Source organism: Neofelis nebulosa, chromosome 7 (genome assembly GCF_028018385.1).
Source record: "Neofelis nebulosa isolate mNeoNeb1 chromosome 7, mNeoNeb1.pri, whole genome shotgun sequence".
Lineage (NCBI taxonomy): Eukaryota > Metazoa > Chordata > Mammalia > Carnivora > Felidae > Neofelis > Neofelis nebulosa.
Window position 1 is genome coordinate 62,130,585 of NC_080788.1, and position 18,762 is coordinate 62,149,346.

The following is an 18,762-nucleotide window of genomic DNA, read 5'->3' on the forward strand; positions in this document are numbered from 1 at the left end:
ATCGGAAACAGGCTCCAGGCTCTGAGCCATCAGCCCAGAGCCTGACGCGGGGCTCGAACTCACGGACCGCGAGATCGTGACCTGGCTGAAGTCGGACGCCCAACCGACTGCGCCACCCAGGCGCCCCAAAATATCTTTATTTTAAGCACAGACTTGATTTATAATTTTGTTGGCTGAGAGCTCTAAGTTGAACATTCACCTGATCCCCACCCGAATCAGGTTTTCAAAATAATTCAAACATCCTGTGTAACAGCGTGGTCCAAAATCTGAAATGTATACCAAAAGCAGTTCTAAGAGGGAAGTTTATAGGAACACGGGTCTACCTCAAGAAGAAAAATCTCAAACAATCTAACTTTTACATCTAGAGGAGCTAGAAAAAGAACAACATATAAAACCCAACCTAGCAAAAGGAAGGAAATAAGAATAGAGCAGAAAATAAATGACAAAGAAACTCAAAAAAAAAAAAAAAAAAAAAAGAACAGACCAATGAAGCCAAGACCTGATTCTTTGAAAAGATCAACAAAACTCATAAACCTCTAGCAAGACTCATTTAAAAAATAAAAAAATTTAAAAATGACCCAAATAAGCAAAACTGATTAAAGGGGATAAATAACAATCAACACCACAAAAATACAAACAACTGTATCAGAATATTATGAAAACTTACTTGACAACAAATGGGACAACTTGTAACAAATGGATAAATTCCTAGAAACATGTAACCTACCAAAACTAAAGCAGAAAGAAATAGAAAATTTTAAAAGCCCAGTTAACTGCAATGAAAGTCAATCAGTAATCAAAATACTCCCAAAAAACTAAAATTCAGGACCAGATAGCTTCACTGGCTAATTCTACCAAATGTTTAAAGACTTAATGCTAATTCTTTTCAAACTATTCCAAAACATATAAGAGAAAGGAAAACTTCCAAATTCATTCTATGAAGTCAATTACCACCCTGATACCAAAACCAGATAAAGATACCACAGAAAAAAGAACTACAGGCCAATCTGTCTCATGAATACAGTTGCAAAAATCCTCAACAAAGTATTAACAAACAGAATCAGATGATATATTGAAAACAAACATAAACCACGGTCATGTGGGAATTTATTCCCAGGATGCAAAGGGGGCTCAATATTTGCAAACCAATCAACATGATACATCACATCAATAAGACAAAGGATGAAAACCATTATGATCATTTCAAAAGATGCAGAAAAAACATTTCACAAAGTACAACATCTTTTCATGACAAAAACTCACTGCAAAGTACATCTAAGGGGAACATATCTCATAATAAAGGCCTTATATGAAAAACCCATAGCCAATATCATACTCAATGGTGGAAAATTGAGAGCTTTTCCCCTTAGGTGATGAACAAGACAAGGAGGTCCACTCTCACCAATTTTATTCAACTTGGTGCTAGAAGTCCTAGTCTTAGCCACAGCAATTAAGTAAAATAAAGAAATAAAAGGCCGCTGGGGCACCTGGGTTGCTCAGTTGGTTAACCGTTCAACTTTGGCTCGGGTCATGATCTCAGGTTCATGGGTTCAAGCCCTGCGTCAGGCTCTGAGCTGACAGCTCAAATACTGAATGAAGCCTGCTTAGATTCTGTGTCTCCCTCTCTCTCTGCCTCTTCCCCACTCACACTTGGTATCTCTCTCTCTCTCTCAAAAATAAACATTAAAAAAATTTTTTTAGAAATAAAAGGCAGTCTGGGCGCCTGGGTGGCTCAGTCGGTTGAGTGTCCAACTTCAGCTCATGTCATGATCTCGCAGTTTGTAAGTTTGAGCCCCACATCAGGCTCTGTGCTGACAGCTCAGAGCCTGGAACCTGCTTCCAATTCTGTGTCTCCCTCTCTCTATGCTCCTCCCCTGCTCACACCCTATCTCTCTCTCAAGAATAAAGGAAAGGAAAGGAAAGGAAAGGAAAGGAAAGGAAAGGAAAGGAAAGGAAAGGAAAGAAGGAAGAAAGAAAAGGTAGTCAAATTGGTAAAGAAAAAATAAAAGTTTCACTATATGCAGATGACATGATACTATATATAAAAAACCAAAGGACTTCACCAAAAAATTACTAGAACTAATAAGTGATTTTAGTCAAGTCACAAAATACAAAACCAATGTAGAGAAAACTGTTGCACTCCTATATAATACTAATGAAGCAGCAGAAAGTGAAATTAAGAAGAGGAATCCAGGGGCACCAGGGTGGCTCAGTCAGTTGCAAGTCTGATTTTGGCTCAGGTCATGATCTCGTGGTTTGTGAGTTCGAGCCCCATATCAGACTCGTTGCTGTCAGCACAGAACATGCTTCAGATCCTCTGTCCCTGTCTCTCTCTCAGCCCCTCCCCTGCTTGGGCTCTCTCAGAAATAAATAAAACATTTTTTTAAAAAAGAAAGACAGACAACAAATCCATTTACATTTGCACCAAAAACAATGCAATATCTAGGAATAAACTTAACCAAAGAGGTGAAAGCATCTAACTCTTGATTTCAGCTCAGGTCATGGATCTCATAGTTCCTGACTTAGAGCCCCACATTGGCTCTACAATGGCACACAGAGCCTGCTTGGAATTCATTCATTCTCTCTCTCTCTCTCTCTGCCCCCGCCCCTAGTTCCCACACACTCTCTCAAAATAAATAAATAAATATTAAAAATTTTTTAATTAAGTGGGAATGCAAGCTGGTGCAGCCACTCTGGAAAACAGTATGGAGGTTCCTCAAAAAAACTAAAAATAGAACTACCCTATGACTCAGCAATTACACTACTAGGCATTTATCCACAGGACACAGGTGTGCTGTTTCGAAGGGACACATGCACCCCCATGTTGATAACAGCACTATCAACAATAGCCAAAATATGGGAAGAGCCCAAATGTCCATCGATGGATGAACAGATAAAGAAGATGTGGTATATACATATACAATGGAGTATTACTCGGCAATCAAAAAGAATGAAATCTTGCCATTTGCAACTATGTGGATGGAACTGGAGGGTATTATGCTAAGTGAAATTAGAGAAAGACAAAAATCATATGACTTCACTCATATGAGGACTTTAAGAAACAAAACAGATGAACATAGGGAAGGGAAACAAAAATAATATAAAAACAGGGAGGGAGACAAAACAGAAGAGACTCATAAATGTGGAGAACAAACTGAGGGTTACTGGAGGGGTTGTGGGAGGGGGGATGGGCTAAACAGGTAAGGGGCATTAAGGAATCTACTCCTGAAATCATTGTTGCACTATATGCTAATTTGGATGTAAATTTTAAAAAATAAAAAAGAAAAGAAAAGAAAAAGAAAAAAATTTTAATTAAAAAAAAAAAGAAAAAAAACAAACCAGATGTATCATAATTCCAGATTTCAAGTTATACTACAAAGCAGTAGTAATTAACAGAGTATGGTGCTGACATAAAAACATATAGACAGCTACATGTCAAAGAATGAAACTGGACCACTTTCCTAAACTACATCACAAACAAAAGTAAACTCAAAATGTATTAAAGACCTAAATCCATAAAAATCCTTGAAGACAATAAAAGCAGTAATTATCAGCTGTCACAAAACTTTTCTATATACGTCTCTTGAGGCAAGGGAAATAACACAAAGTAAACTACTGGGACTACATCAAAATAAGTTTCTGCAGGCATCTGGGTGGCTCAGTTCGTTGAGCAACCAACTTATGATTTTGGCTCAGGTCATAATCTTGTGGTCGTGAAGATAGAGCCCCACGGCAATCTCTCTGCTAAGTGTGGAGCCTGCATGGGATTCTCGCTCTCCCTCTCTCTGCCCCTCTCTTGCTCACGTTCTCTTTCTCTCAAAATAAATATTTTTTAAAAATAAAAATACAGTGGGGCACCTGGGTGACTCAGTCGGTTGGGCATCCGACTTTGGCTCAGGTCATGATCTCGCAGTCCCTGAGTTTGAGCCCCGCGTTGGGATCTGTGCTGACAGCTCAGAGCCTGGAGCCTGCTTCAGATTCTGTGTCTCCCTCTCTCCCTGACCCTCCCCCGTTCATGCTCTGTCTCTGTCTCAAAAATAAATAAACATTAAAAAAATTTTTTTAAATGTAAAAATAAAAGTACAATAAAAAATTTCTGCGCTGCAAACTGAAAGGCAATTTACTGAATGGGAGAAGATACCTGCAGATGACCTATCCAATAAAGGGGTTAGTATCCAAAATATATAAAGAACTGATACAACTCAACACCCAAAAACCAATAATCCAATTAAAGAATGGGCAGAAGACATGAACAGACATTTCTCCAGAAAAGACATACAGATGGCCCACAGACCATGAAAATATGCTCAACATCACTCATCATCAGGGAAATGCTATCAAAACTACAATGAGATATCACCTCACACCTGTCAGAATGGCTAAAATCAAAAACACAAGAAACAAGGGTTAAAGATGATGTGGGGGGAAAAAAGGAACCTTCTTGCACTGTTGGTGATGCAAACTAGTGCAGCCACTCTGGAAAATAGTATGGAGGCTCCTCAAAAAGTTAAAAATAGAACTACCCTATTATCCAGAAATCATACTACTGGTATTTACCCAAAAAATACAAAAATACTATACAAAGGGACACATGCACCCCTATATTTACAGCAACATTATTTACAACAGCCAAATTATGGAAGCAGCCCAAGTGTCCTGATGAGTAGATAAAGATGTGGTATCTATATATATATACACAACGGAATATTATTCAGCCATAAGAAAAAATGAAATCTTGGCATTTCCTAGATGGAGCTAGAGAGTATAATGCTAAGCAAAAGAAGTCAGAGAAAAACAAATACCATATGATCTCATTCATATAGAGTGTTGCTAGAATGTCTTTATCTTCAAGATTAAAAAAATACTAATACATTAATAAATGGACTTAAAAATAGGTAATATGATCTGCAATTTATTTGATGGGAGATTTATACTAGGGAATCTTTTCTCCCCCATATGGCTAGCCAGTTGTACCACTACCTACTGACAAATCCTTTCCTACTGGCTTAAAATGTCACCTATAATTTAGTAAACTGAAAAATATTTACATTTGGGTCTTCTTCTAGTCTCTGCTGCCTATTTTATAAACAGTGCCAGGCTACTCTAACTGCTATTTCAGTGTTTAAATAAGATACTGCCTCCATATACCTAAATGATCTTTATAAAAATAAGATTCAAAAGGTTTAGAATGAAATACAATATAGAATTATTAGTTTAGTTCTATCTATATCTCCTTAATGAGTTTCCTCCCATTTTGCACTTAGGGCAACCCTTTTCCATTTCAAAATAACAAGAGTAAGTTACAGAAGCCACATAAATATGAAAACTGTGTTATCTGTAGGATTTATTAGTTTGATTTCTTGGTTAATGCATTTGCCCTGTGTCTTATCCTTAACCTTAATTAAACTCCAAAAGCCAGCCAATTATCATAGCATTTTTTGTTTTTCCCATTGGTATAGAACATTATTAAGAAACATGACTTACTACGCTCTAGGAGCCATCAGTTTTCTTGTACTGTTAGGGAAGATGAGGAAAGGAGAGAAGGTATTTTTGTTATGACTGTTATGAAAAAGGAATAGAAATAAGGAAGAGTTCTTAGAGGCAAAATGTTACTGAGACCAAAGCCAAACAAAATTATACAGGAAAACTAGAAGACAAAGAAATCTTTCAGTCTGTTTTGAAAAAAGACAGGTAAGGAAAAAAAAAAAAAAACAAAACTATGGATGATTTAGAGGAATTGTAGAGGAAGAAAATGAGAAAGCAAAGAGTCAAACAAATGATGGAAAAAAGTATCTCGAAAGGACATGAAATTTCAAATTAAAAGATTCCACTGAATAGCAGGCAGTAATAACTTTAAGAAGATTTTATCTAAACGCATCCTTCTGACATTTGTACCATTAAGAATAAAGAAGGGGTGCCTGGGTGGCTCAGTAAGTTAAATGTCTAACTTCAGCTAGGGTCATGATCTTGCCGTTCATGAGTTCGAGCCCCACGTTGGGCTCTGCACTGACAGTTCAGAGCCTGGAGCTTGCTTCAGATTTCTGTGTCTCCCTCTCTCTCTGTCCCTTGCCTGCTCACACTCTGTCTCTCAAAAATAAACATCAAGAAGAATTTTTTTTTTTAAAGAATAAAGAAGATATCCTGAACCCTTTTAAAGGGAAACCACTTTGCCTAGGAAGGATTTAAAATCAATTTGAGGGGGATGCCTGGGTGGCTCCGTCAGTTAAGCGTCCAACTTCAGTTCAGGTCATGATATCACAGTTTGTGAGTTCGAGCCCCACGTTGGGCTCTGTGTGGACAGCCTGGTGCCTGCTTCGGATTCTGTATCTCCCCCCGACCCCCACCCCGTCCCTCCCCTGCTCATGCTTGCGCTCTCTCTCTAAAACAAATAAACATTTAAAACAAAAGAAAAAGAAAATCAATCTTAGGGGCACCTGGGTGGCTCAGTCAGTTAAGTGTCTCACTCTTGATATCAGTTCAGGCCCATCTCACGTTTCATGAGATCGAGCCCCACGCCAGGTTCTGTGATGACAAGCACAGAGCCTAGCCTGCTTAGGATTCTTTTTCTCCCTGTGTGCCCCTCCCTTGCTGGCACTCTTTCTCTCAAAAAAATAAATAAACATTAGAGAAAAATCCAGTGTTGAGTTTGGAAAAATTGGCACTATCCAACTAATGGTAAATGTGTTCTTGGTACAACCCTAGAAAGATCTATAAATCTTTAAAGTCCTCTGTCACAGGAATTCCACTTTCTTTTTTTTTTTTTTTTTTTAACTTTTTAACGTTTATTTATATTTGAGACAGAGAGAGACAGAGCATGAATGGGGGGGGGGGGCGGTGCAGAGAGAGAGGGAGACACAGAATTGGAAGCAGGCTCCAGGCTCTGAGCCATCAGCCCAGAGCCCGACGCGGGGCTCGAACTCACGGACCGTGAGATGGTGACCTGAGCTGAAGTCAGACGCTTAACCGACTGAGCCACCCAGGTGCCCCAGGAATTCCACTTTCAATAGCCTACCATGAACACGAATGTTCAACACTGTACTGTTTACAATAAAATACAAAAAGGCTAAATGTCCAAACAAAAGGACAATAATATGAAGCTATTAAAGCTAAAATTAGAATATAGATCTATACTTGTTGATACGGAAAATAGAACATAACTTTACGATAGGAAATTTATAAAGGTTATAATACCACATACACAGTAGTTTCATTTCTATAGGACCCTAGGTATGCACACAAGTGTATTAACAGAAAATCCTGGAGGAACATACACTCAAGTATTAAACATCCACTGTGACAGATGTTTACACTGATATGACAAGCAATAGCAAATGTAAATATACACTGCCAAAAAGGGGAGTGTCAGTCCCCTAATAATCTAAGAAGCAAAAAAAAATCTTCGGGGCACCTGGGTGGCTCAGTCGGTTGAGCATCTGACTTCGGCTCATGATCTAGTGGTTCAAGAGTTCAAGCCTCACAGTAGGCTCACTGGGGTCAGCCTTTCAGCACAGAGCCCACTTCGGATCCTCTGACACCCTCTCTGCCCCTCCCCGACTCATGCTCTCCAATAAATAAATGAACAAACAAGCAAGCAAGCAAAAAAATCTTCGATTACATGGCAAACTTATATTCAATATATTTGGACAAAAAAATACAGGAGAAAGGAAAAAATCAAGGATGGTATAATATGTAACTTGGTGGGTCTACATATTTTATGAAAAAGGAAAAATCAGCATTTCAAAATAGTATGTAATGCTTTGAACTCAATTATGCCTTTCTCCTATCCCCAAAACTCCTATCACATGGTGAATAGCTCCAACAAGGACCAGAGTCTTCTTGCAAATTTCTTCTTTTAGAAAATAATGAGATGTGTTAGTTGACTTCATTGTGGTAATCATCTCACAAAGTATACATGTGCAAACTTTCATGTTGTACACTTTAAGTACATGCAATTGTACTTGTCAATTATACCTCAATAAAAGCTGGGGGGGGGGGAATGGAGAGAAAATTATGTATTATACTGATCACCTGTATATTGAAAGAACATGGGAAGAGAAGGGAAACACAGTAACGGGTGAAACTTAAAGGCATTCTGAAGTCCAAATGAGAGAATGATTCAAATTTAGCACAAAAAACCTATCCACAAAAGAAAAATTGTATTTAAGAAATTATATTTAAGAAAGGTGTGTGTCTGTGTCCATGTGTGTTTATGTTATCATATAAGCCACAATGAAAGAACATTTAAGGATGAGGAATTTCTCAAAATTCTTACTAGATCACAGATTAAAGGATTAAAGTAACAGTATCATTTGAAATAAATAACCAACCTTTTCTAAAAAATGAAACTATAGTTTTAATTCTCAATTAATACTCACTGTATTCCAGCTTCTTTCTCCTCTTTTTCTCTTTTAATTGTTCTTCCTCCTCCCTGACTCCCTCTTCTCTTTCTTCTCTTTGTTCCTCTCCCAAAGCATCATAAAATACTGGATCACGATGAGCAGCCTTCCTCTGGAAATGCTTAGATTTGGATCCTCCTTTAACAAGTACAACTTTTCTTTTCAAACAAGTGCATCCGAACATGCAGTCTGGTCGGCGGCAGTGAGCAGGCTGGCGCTTCTCCAAAGCTAGACTGGAACACACGCAACCCAATCGACAGAAGTCATTGTTGCATGGAGGGGCTCGTTTCCTTATGATTGTGTGGATGGGTTTAGTTTTGAGAGATGCCTAAAGTTAAAACAGAAAGTTGTAAACTGATTAAATCATGCTCCCATACCACCAACAGCTTACAAGTCATATATTGGTCTGTCTTTTCAGACTCTGAATACTCAGTATTAATGGCACAAGATTAGCAGTAGATTTAAAGGACAAAACATGAATGTAACCAGGACTCTGAACAATCTCCCATTTTAATTTTTTTTTTTTTTAACGTTTATTTATTTTTGAGACAGAGACAGAGCATGAACAGGGGAGGGGCAGAGAGAGAGGGAGACACAGAATCCTAAACAGGCTCCAGGCTCTGAGCTGTCAGCACAGAGCCCGACGCGGGGCTTGAACTCACGAACTGCGTACAATCTCCCATTTTAATGCATAGCAGAGACAAGAGAATATTTTAATTAATTATGAGCCAAAATATCAACAATGATGAATTTATTCTCAATAGAAATTACACATAATATTCTAAGGCAGAGGTTGACAAGACCCACAGGCAAATCTGGCCTGTTTCATAAATAAAGTTTCACTGAAACACATAATGTTTACAGCATAACAGCAGCACAGAGTCGAGTAACTGCAACAGAGTGTGTATGGCCTACAAAACCTAAAATATTTACTCCCTGGCCCTTTAAGGAAATAGTTTGCTGACATGTGCTTTTTAGTAACTAATCAAAAATGAATAGAATAATATGTGCACAACTGTCTTTAAAAATGATTAATAATAAAGGGCACATTGTGTATTCAATCCCAACATCTGATGATCTTCAGGTCAGGAATTTAGTCACAGAATTTAAAAATGAAAGGTAAGGTACACAAATTTCATGACAAAAAAATAGTTACTTGCTATTGTACCATTTCACATGCACCAGAGGCTTCTAAAATAAGTGAATCAATAATAAGTGAAAAAGTCTTAATATAAAATTTTATAAAACTTTTATAAAAGCTTTTTCTCCATAGGTTTATAATATTTTTTAATTTTCTGAAATGTAGTATGTTTTAAGGAGAACTTTCAAAGCTGTTCTAACACGATAAGCAACTGTACTTGCCCACATGCTAGAATATGAAATTAGAGACTTTCAGAATGGCCAGATGACTTTATATAGGAGACACACATCATCCAAAAACACAAATGTACTGTCTCCCTCTACTGGCAGGAGGGGATCTACACTGGGGTGTCTAGTTAGAAAGAATAACAAATATGGAAGACAACAGAATCTCCTTATTTATCACTAAGGTAACTAAATGCTGATCCTCCTGCCATAAAGCCCAGCCCCATTGCCCCACACTAACCTAATTTTTCCAACCATAAACTAATATGCTTCTGGGAAACAACAGATACTTACTTGAGCAGTAAGTAGAGTTGTTAAGGATACATCTGCTCGCTCTTCAGTGATATAGGTCCTTGGTTTTCCTTCCCAAAGTGCACAGTCTTCCAGGTCCATTAGCTTCACTTGAGATTTAGACAAGCCTGCAGGGCGAGTTCCCTGTTGTTGCTGCTGCTGCTGCTGATGTGCCTGCCGCAAACTAATCTGCTTTGGAAATGTATTTTCATCTAAAGTTGGCACAACAAAGTTATTCACCTGATTTTCTGAGATAGTACTTGAAGAATTCTTGGCAGCCTTATCTCCTGGAATCATATAAGCATGTTTCTGCTTTGGTGAAACAGGGTATGGTAAAATGGATTTATAAGATGATTTAGTTCGGCCACTGAAAGTTGCCTGTTTGTTTTGAGACTTTGTCTTTCGAGAGGCAGGGGGCAAAGAATGAGGCTTCAAAGAATAGGAGGTAGAAGGGGAAACGGTAGATTGCTTCTTTAGTACACTGTCAAGTGTTCGTACATAGCTGGTACTCTTGGTGGGAAGCTGGTATACCACAGGAGATGTGGGAGCATTAGAAGAGAAACCCATGCTTGTTTCCATCAGCTTGCCTTCATTTTCCAAGTACTCATCGAGCTTATCACTGCAGAAAGCAGAACGGTTTTTCAGGGGACCCTCTGAATTTCCACCTAGAAATAAAGAGATGCAGATACTTAAAATAGGGCCAATCTTTAGAACTCTAGGAAAATACACTTAAAAAGGCCGAGAGCATTAAGTTACAAGCCACTGAATCTTCCTTAGAAGGAAGAAAAAAATATAAAACCAAGTGAAGAGATTGAATCATACATTAATTACATTAAAATCTGTTACCTAAAATTACCTCATTGCATATATTTATCATTAATTTTTGTGAAGTGCTAACAATAGTAATAATTAACTGAAAGGTAAGAGTCTACAACCTTTGACAATTTATAACCTTGAGAGAAACCACACTTAAGTAAAAACATAAGAGCAAAAAATGTATGTAAATCAAACCTCAACAGAACACCAAGAGATTAACAGATTAACAGATTGCAGTACCTGCAAGTGTAGTAGACAGACAAGCATTATATTATTATAACAATGTACAAGAATTCAAAGATGAGAAAATTATTTTGGACACAGGGTAAATTTATTTGGTTAGAATGTAAACTGCAAGTAAGAGCAGTGGGAAAAGCACTAAAAAAGATCAATACGCATATAGTCAAAATGTTTGGATTAGAAATTTACTTGGAAATGTAATGTTTTAAGGAATCACTCTACAGCTCTTAAGTACACAGTTATGAAATAATACTTGAGAATGATACTTACCAGAACTGCAGGAGTTACAGAAAGGAAATGCAATTTAAAAAGGGTACAGGGGAATCGCTTCTCGGCCTTTTGGCTAAGATCAAGTGTAGTATCTGTTCTTATCAGTTTAAAAAGGGTACAGGGATTATTTAAGCCTGACATGGCTAGGGATATGGAACATGGGAAGGAACAGAAATCAGCAAGACAATTATTTTCAGTTTATCTGAAGCATGTAAAGAAGAGAGGACAAAAAACAACCATGACTTACTTTTAACACAATGCTTTGGCCACATGTTTCAGAACATATTTGCAATTTTTTTAAAAAGCTGATTACCTTCATTCCTAGATGCAGAAGCACTATGGAACTTTCCTCTCCATCCCTTGATTTTGGTGAAGTCATTGGTCTTCCCTGTCCTAGAAACAAAGGGAAATCCAGCATCTATAAAAGAAAAAGTAAAAAAAAAAATGACCAAAATTCAAACCAACCAATATTTAATATCTAATTAGTTACTAAGGCTATTTTTAAATTTATTTTGAGAGAGAAAGTGTAAGTGCAGTAGAGGCAGAGACAGAGGAGAGAGAGAATCTCAAGCAGGCTCTGCACAGTGTGGGTCTTGAACTCACGAACAGTGATATCACTTGAGCTGAAATCGAGTTGGATGCTTAACCAACTGAGCCACCCAGGTGCCCCGAATTATTCACTAAGACTTAATCTGAAATGTACAAACCATTAAGACTACGCCACTAGGTAAAAGAATATCATCCTAGAGGTACACACACTCTCTCTCTCAAAATAAACATTAATAATAATTTTAAAAAAAAAAGAATATCATCCTACATGTCTCTAAACAAAGGTAGTTTTTTATATATATCAAACGATGACTTTACAAATGTTACACACTCACCAGGAGAAGCAGGGTTGGTTCCTGTAAGGTTCCAGAAAGGAAAGCTAGTGGCTGGAGCCAAAGGCAGCTGTACTCCCAAGTATTTAAGATCAATGCTCATTGTCGGATCCACTGAATTCAATTTTAAGCCCACTACAAGAAAAAAGAAGCACAAATCACACTGGTTGGTTTTGGTTTTGTTTCTTTTTAACTTTTGGGGTGGAGAGAGGGGATATTACTAGAGATAAAGGGAGAGAGGGAAGAGCAGAAATGAAATAAAAACAAAAAGTGGCAGACAGGCCTTAAGGCGACCCATGATCCTCACCTCCTGGTATTACACATTTGTGTAATCCTCTCCTCTCTTCCCTTGAGTGTGGGTAGGGCCTGGGCTTTATTTCTTTTTTTTTTAATTTTTTTTTTTTTTAATGTTTTTATTTATTTTTGAGACAGAGAGAGACAGAGCACGAGCAGGGGAGGGGCAGAGAGAGAGGGAGACACAGAATCCGAAGCAGGCTCCAGGCTGTCAGCACAGAGCCCGATGCGGGGCTTGAACTCATGAATCACGAGATCATGACCTGAGCCAAAGTCAGACGCTTAATCGACTGAGCCACCCAGGTGCCCACCTGGGCTTTATTTCTAATAGGCGGAATGTGGCCAAAAGGATAGGATGTGTGTGATTAGTGTGTATGTGATAATATGAGTGCATGTTACTAAAACTGCAATGATATAAATTCTGCCAACAACCTGACAGAAAATGAAAGTAGATCCATCCCCAGTCAAGCCTCTGATGAGAAACCAAACATCTCAATTACAGCCTTGTGAGACAGGAAGCAGTGGGCCCAGTTAAGCCATGCCAAACTCCTAACCTAAAGAAACTGAGACAGTATGTGTGCTAACTTTATGGCAATGTGTTAAGCAATAATAGATAACTAATACATAAACATAGGAAAATTAAGATCATTTGTCCTTTAATCCTTTGTGATCCAGAGACTTTCTAGGGCCTTTAACACAAATTGGCCATTTACTAAGCTTCTGGCCTGAATTATGGCTGCAAATCCCCTTATTATCAATGATACTAATGGTTAACTGAGCCTATAAATATTATGGCTTATTTGTGGTTATTTAAGAGGCAATCTTTTGAGAAAGTATTTATTTAGCATATCCTTTTATAATTTTGTGGGGTTTATCTGCTTAACATATTAGATCTGAGATTTGTCCATGTTGACAGCTTTATCTCTAGATCATTTATTTTCAGTGCTGTACACTACTCCAGATTATGAATATATAGTACTCTTAATTTACTCATCACTCTACTGGAGATGAGAATTAGGTTGTTGCCTATTTTTTTATTAGAGTATAGTTGACAATGTTACAATACCACTAACTGTATTTCTTATGCTGTACTTTTCATCCCCATAACTTACACATTCCATAACTGGAAGCCTGTAACTCACACACCCCTTCATCTATTTATTTCCTACTTTTAACAATTATATTACTGGGCACCTGGATGGCTCAGTCAGTTAATCATCTGACTTGACTTTGGACATGATCTCACAATTCATGAGTTCAAGTCTGGCATCGGGTGAGCTCAGGCCCCACTACAGGTGGGCCCCGCTTCTCTCTCTCTCCCTCTCTCTCAGACTCTCCCTCACTTGTACCCTCTCTCCCTCTCTCAAAAACAAAAAAAATTACAAACAATGCTTTACAGTGTAATTATACATTGTGTACAAGTGAACATGTGTGAGACCTTCTCTAATGCATTTAGCTTTTCCTTGTGGCATTTGCCCAGGAATGGAATTGCTATATAATGGGGTCTGTTTATCTATCAATTGTATTGAATGTTGTGAATGCTCAACATATTTGTGGCTGCCCAAAATATTTTGAATACCCTTCCTCTAGCAGATAGTTTTACCCATTAACTCCAACCTCTTCAAGGCTGGTATTTTAAAAACTCACTTTACAACTTCCCTTGCAGTTTGCATGCAGTCATGTAACCCAGGTTTTGCCAATCAGGTGTTCCCATGAAAGACCTCAATTTAGGAGAGAACACCATCAAGAGATACTCTGCAGAATTGTGTAAATGAGGGCAACAGTGTTTGCCCAAGAATTTTTAAGCTTGTTTTTTGAAAGAGAGAGAGAGAGCACCAAGAAGAAGGAGCAGAGAGAGAGACACAGAATCCTAAGCAGGCTCTGCACCCTCAGTGTAGAGCCCAATGCAAGGCTCAAACTCACAAACCTTGAGATCATGACCCAAGCTGAGATCAAGAGTCAGACGCCTAACCAAATGCGCCACCCAGGTGCCTCTGGCCAAGGATTTTTAGAGGTAAAAGTAACCAAGGTCCTAGTTATAAGTATACTGTGTTCCGTGTCTATGCTGAAATGGTGGTGATTGTCCATTGTTGTGGGACTGCCTGTATGAGCAGTCTGCAAATGTACTGTGAGCATTTTTCCTGACTGCACTGTCCTAGGGTCTGTTTCTCTGGCCTTTCAGAAGATTCTGTAAATCATCTGACACTTCTTAATAAATTCATCTATTTCATCTACAGAGTGGCGTCTGATCTTTACTGCTAAGAAGTTTAATGATACACTTCTTCTGAATCCTTCTGGTGTAATGGCACATAAGAAAATGATAATTATACAAACTGGGATAAACCTTGGGATGCTTGTAGCTGGAGGCAACTAGCTCTATAGTTATTAATTACCCTTGGTCATGCCTGGCCATTCTGAGATCACTATTTCAAGAACATATTATCTGTCATAAATCATAGATAACCATGTGCCAAAATGCACTAGGTTAGGAACTTGTGTACTAGATAATGCCAAATTACTTTCAATTTACACGCCTTCCAGTAAGTAGTGCATGAGAACTCTTGCTGATCGTTTCTCTACAACATTTGGTATCAGTGGACTTAAAAAAACTTGTTCCAATCTTTTGCTTTAAATTTATATCCTATTATTCTTAAATATGTACTCTTCCATTACTAGTGACAATCTTCTAATTTGGATTTCCTCATTTGTGAATTATTGGCTTTATATTATTGTGCAGAAAAGTGTTTACCTTAAATGCTAACAAAACTGAAGTAGTTCAAAGTATTAAGTATTGTAGTATTGTATTGTAGTAATAGCCATTAAAAAAGTGATGGTACAGGGGCACCTGTGTGGCTCAGGTTAAGCATCGGACTCTTGATTTCGACTCACATCATGAACAATATCACAGTTCCTAAGATCAAGCTCTATGTTGGGCTCTACGCTGACAGCACAGGACCTGCTTGGGATTCTCTCTCTCCCTTTCTATGTGCGCCTTCCCCTCTCACACACGAGTGTTTTCTCTATCTCTCAAAATAAACAGAATTTAAAAAATTTTTTTTACTTTTTTTTTTAATATTTATTCATTTTTGAGAGAGAGACACAGAGTGTAAGTGGGGGAGGAGGAGAGAGAGGGAGACACAGAATCTCAGCAAGCTCCAGGCTCTGAGCTGTCAGCACAGAGCCCGATGTGGGACTCACATTCACGAACTATGAGATCATGACCTGAGCCGAAGTCAGTCACGTAGCTGACTGAGCCACCCAGGCATCCCTAAAAAGATTTTTTTAAATCATAGGTACAGGTTTCCAAAAGGCTTACATATTACTGGTCCCCTAAAAGGTGAAGGCATTAGATAGGTTATGAGCCACAAATTCTTATGGCAACTTGGGTATCCTCCACACAGAACTTATCTGAACAGAAGATTGCTAGATCGCGATTCTGTTTTAGTTTGTAAGTCCAGTTCTTTAAAATTAATAGTTGTTGTTTTAGTTTAATCACTTGACATGATAACATTAACATCAATAAAATATGCTTTCCAGGGTCCCTGGGGGGCTCAAGTTGGTTAAGTGTCTGACTTTGGCTCAGGTCATGATCTCATGGTTAGTGAGTTCAAGCCCCACATCTGTGCTGACAGCTCAGAGCCTGGAGCCTGCTTCAGATTCTGTCTCCCTCTTTTTTTTCTGCTCCTCCCCTGCTCGCACTCTGTCTGTCTGCCCTTCTCTCTCTCTCTAAAATAAATATAAAAAAAATTTTTTTTAATAAAATATTCTTTCCAGAGGCACCTGATTGGCTCAGTTGGTGGACTGTGCAACACCTGATCTCAGGTTTATGAGTTCGAGTCCCACTGGGTAGAGAGATTGTTTAAAAATACAATCTTTAGGGGCACGCGGGTGGCTCAATTAGTTAAGTGTCTGACTTCAGTTCAGGTCATGATCTCACAGTTAGTGGGTTTGAGTCCCGTATCGGGCTCTGTGCTGACAGCTCAGAGCTTAAAACCTACTTTGGATTCTGTGTGTCCCTCTCTCTCTCTCTCTCTGCCCCTCCCTCACTCGCACTCTCTCAAAAATAAACAAACGTTAAAAAAAGAAAAAGAACAAAAAAAACTTAAAATAGGGGCACCCTGGGTGGATCAGTTGGTTGAGCATCCAACTCTCGATTTCAGCTCAGGTCATTATCCTGGGGTCAGGGAATCATGCCCCACATCTGGCTCTGCAATGAGCATGGAGCCTCCTTAAGATTATCTCTTTCTCTCCCTCTCTCTCACTCTCGAGTGCTCTCTCTCTCTAAAAAAAAAAAATAAAAGAAATAAAAATTAAAAAATAAAATATTCTTTCTTCATGTTTCTAACAAATCAGGGAGAAATAAGAATAGGAGTCAAAACAACTGGTTTCTAATCTTGTGTTTGGGCTAAATTTCTCTTAGCTTTTGCTTCCTCATCAGTAAAATATCAATTCACCACACTGGGTTTTATGTTTTAAGTACTTACTGCACCTTTTCTATGAAATACTCTGTAATACAAATGGTAATAGAGATAAAAGACATTTCCCAAAATTCAAAGAGCTTTAAGTGTCATTCTCCCAATGGACTCATTAGTAGTTAAAATAGGGTAAATAAGTCCTAAGAGAGGTAAGTAAAAAGAAATGGCATTTGAAAAGCCCAAGGGAATACAGTAAAATTTTACATAAGGTTTAACACTTAGGTTAGAATAAGTAGAATTAACTAGGAATGGTGGGATGGGACAGCAGAGTGGAACCAAAGAGCAAGATACTGCCAGAAATTCAAATGAGAACTGAATCCTAAAAATGGATGAAATGAGATACCCCGGTGCTTTGAGAAGAGAAAAATACTCATTATTATTGGGGGGGGGGAAAAAAAAAAAGCCAGAACAGCTGCCTACATTGATGGTAAAAAGAAAGGAATTAAGTTGATAAAAAATGTACCCACACAACCAAGTAGGTAGACATGCAAAATCTAGACCCACACAATCAAATTTAGAAACTGTTTTTCCTCTTTTCTTGTCTGTGTTTACTTGTATCTTAAACTTCCACCTACCCCCAAAAGAGACAGCAAGACTTAAAAACCACAAAAAGTGCACACCTATTTTAAATATGCGTATCAGAGGCACCTGGGTGGCTCAGTAGGTGAAGTGTCCAACTTCAGCTCAGGTCATGATCTCACAGTTTGTGAGTTCGAGCCTAGAGCCTGGAGCCTGCTTTGGATTCTGTGTCTCCCACTCCCTCTGCCCCTTCCCCACTCGTGCTTTGTCTCTCTCAAAAATAAACATTAAAAATGAATAAATAAATAATAAACGTATCGATTTTTAGTCATAAAAGTAGAGAAGTCAATGGCACAGAGACAATGTTCAAAGTAATTCCCAATTTAGCTTATCTATACTATCCTGAAATGTTTGTCCTGCAAGAAAATCCTTCCCCAATTAACACATACATGAGACCTATAGACTTAGTTGGTTTCCTGTAAGATTACATTGCATAACATAAGATACCTAAATAATTCACAGAAAGCATATCTCAAAAAAAGCATAAAATTCTTTCCACATACGGCATTTAAAAAAAATTTTTTTTTTTTAACGTTTATTTATTTTTGAGACAGAGAGAGACAGAGCATGAACGGGGGAGGGTCACAGAGAGAAGGAGACACAGAATCTGAAACAGGCTCCAGGCTCTGAGCTGTCAGCACAGAGCCCGATGCGGGGCTCGAACCCACGGACCGTGAGATCGTGACCTGAGCCGAAGTCGGACGCTTAACCGACTGAGCCACCCAGGCGCCCCACCACATATGGCATTTTAAACTAAATTATACCCCTAAATGTTTTTGCTTTTTCACCAGATTAGGAGCTACTTCTTAAAAACATATTATCACACCATTACAAAAAAAGACTCATAAAGACAGAATTGAAAAAAAAAAGCTACATTTTAGGTTCAAAGGCAGTCACCTTAGGGTAAACTGTAGTTTAAAAAGAAAAAAAAAGCCTGTCCCAGCTAAACCGACTAAAATATAAAGTACCCACAAAAACACACTCAAGAGGAATTAACTCCTACATAACTAAACAACACAGAAAAGAAAAGCAGATATAGAGGGGAGCCTGGGGAGCTCAGTTGGTTAACCATTCAACTCTTGATTTCAGCTGAAGTCATGACCTCATGGTTCCTGAGTTAGAATTCCACATCAGGCTCCAAACTGTCAGCTGCTT

At 38.3% G+C, this 18,762-nt stretch overlaps 1 protein-coding gene and 1 pseudogene across 16 annotated transcripts in view; one reads left to right on the forward strand and one right to left on the reverse strand.

Moving 5' to 3' along the window:
* The window catches only part of MGA (MAX dimerization protein MGA), a 168,146-nt gene that overhangs the window by 45,808 nt on the left and 103,576 nt on the right, over positions 1-18,762 (reverse strand). For all 16 annotated transcript variants that reach the window (XM_058738104.1, XM_058738102.1, XM_058738105.1 and 13 more), the window contains exons 6-9: positions 12,263-12,394; positions 11,692-11,796; positions 10,056-10,717; positions 8,376-8,724 (exon numbers count right to left, since the gene is read on the reverse strand). In XM_058738104.1, the coding sequence (XP_058594087.1) occupies positions 8,376-8,724; positions 10,056-10,717; positions 11,692-11,796; positions 12,263-12,394 (1,248 nt within the window). The remainder of the gene's footprint in view (positions 1-8,375; positions 8,725-10,055; positions 10,718-11,691; positions 11,797-12,262; positions 12,395-18,762) is intronic.
* LOC131518546 (U2 spliceosomal RNA) lies at positions 11,432-11,675 on the forward strand (annotated as a pseudogene).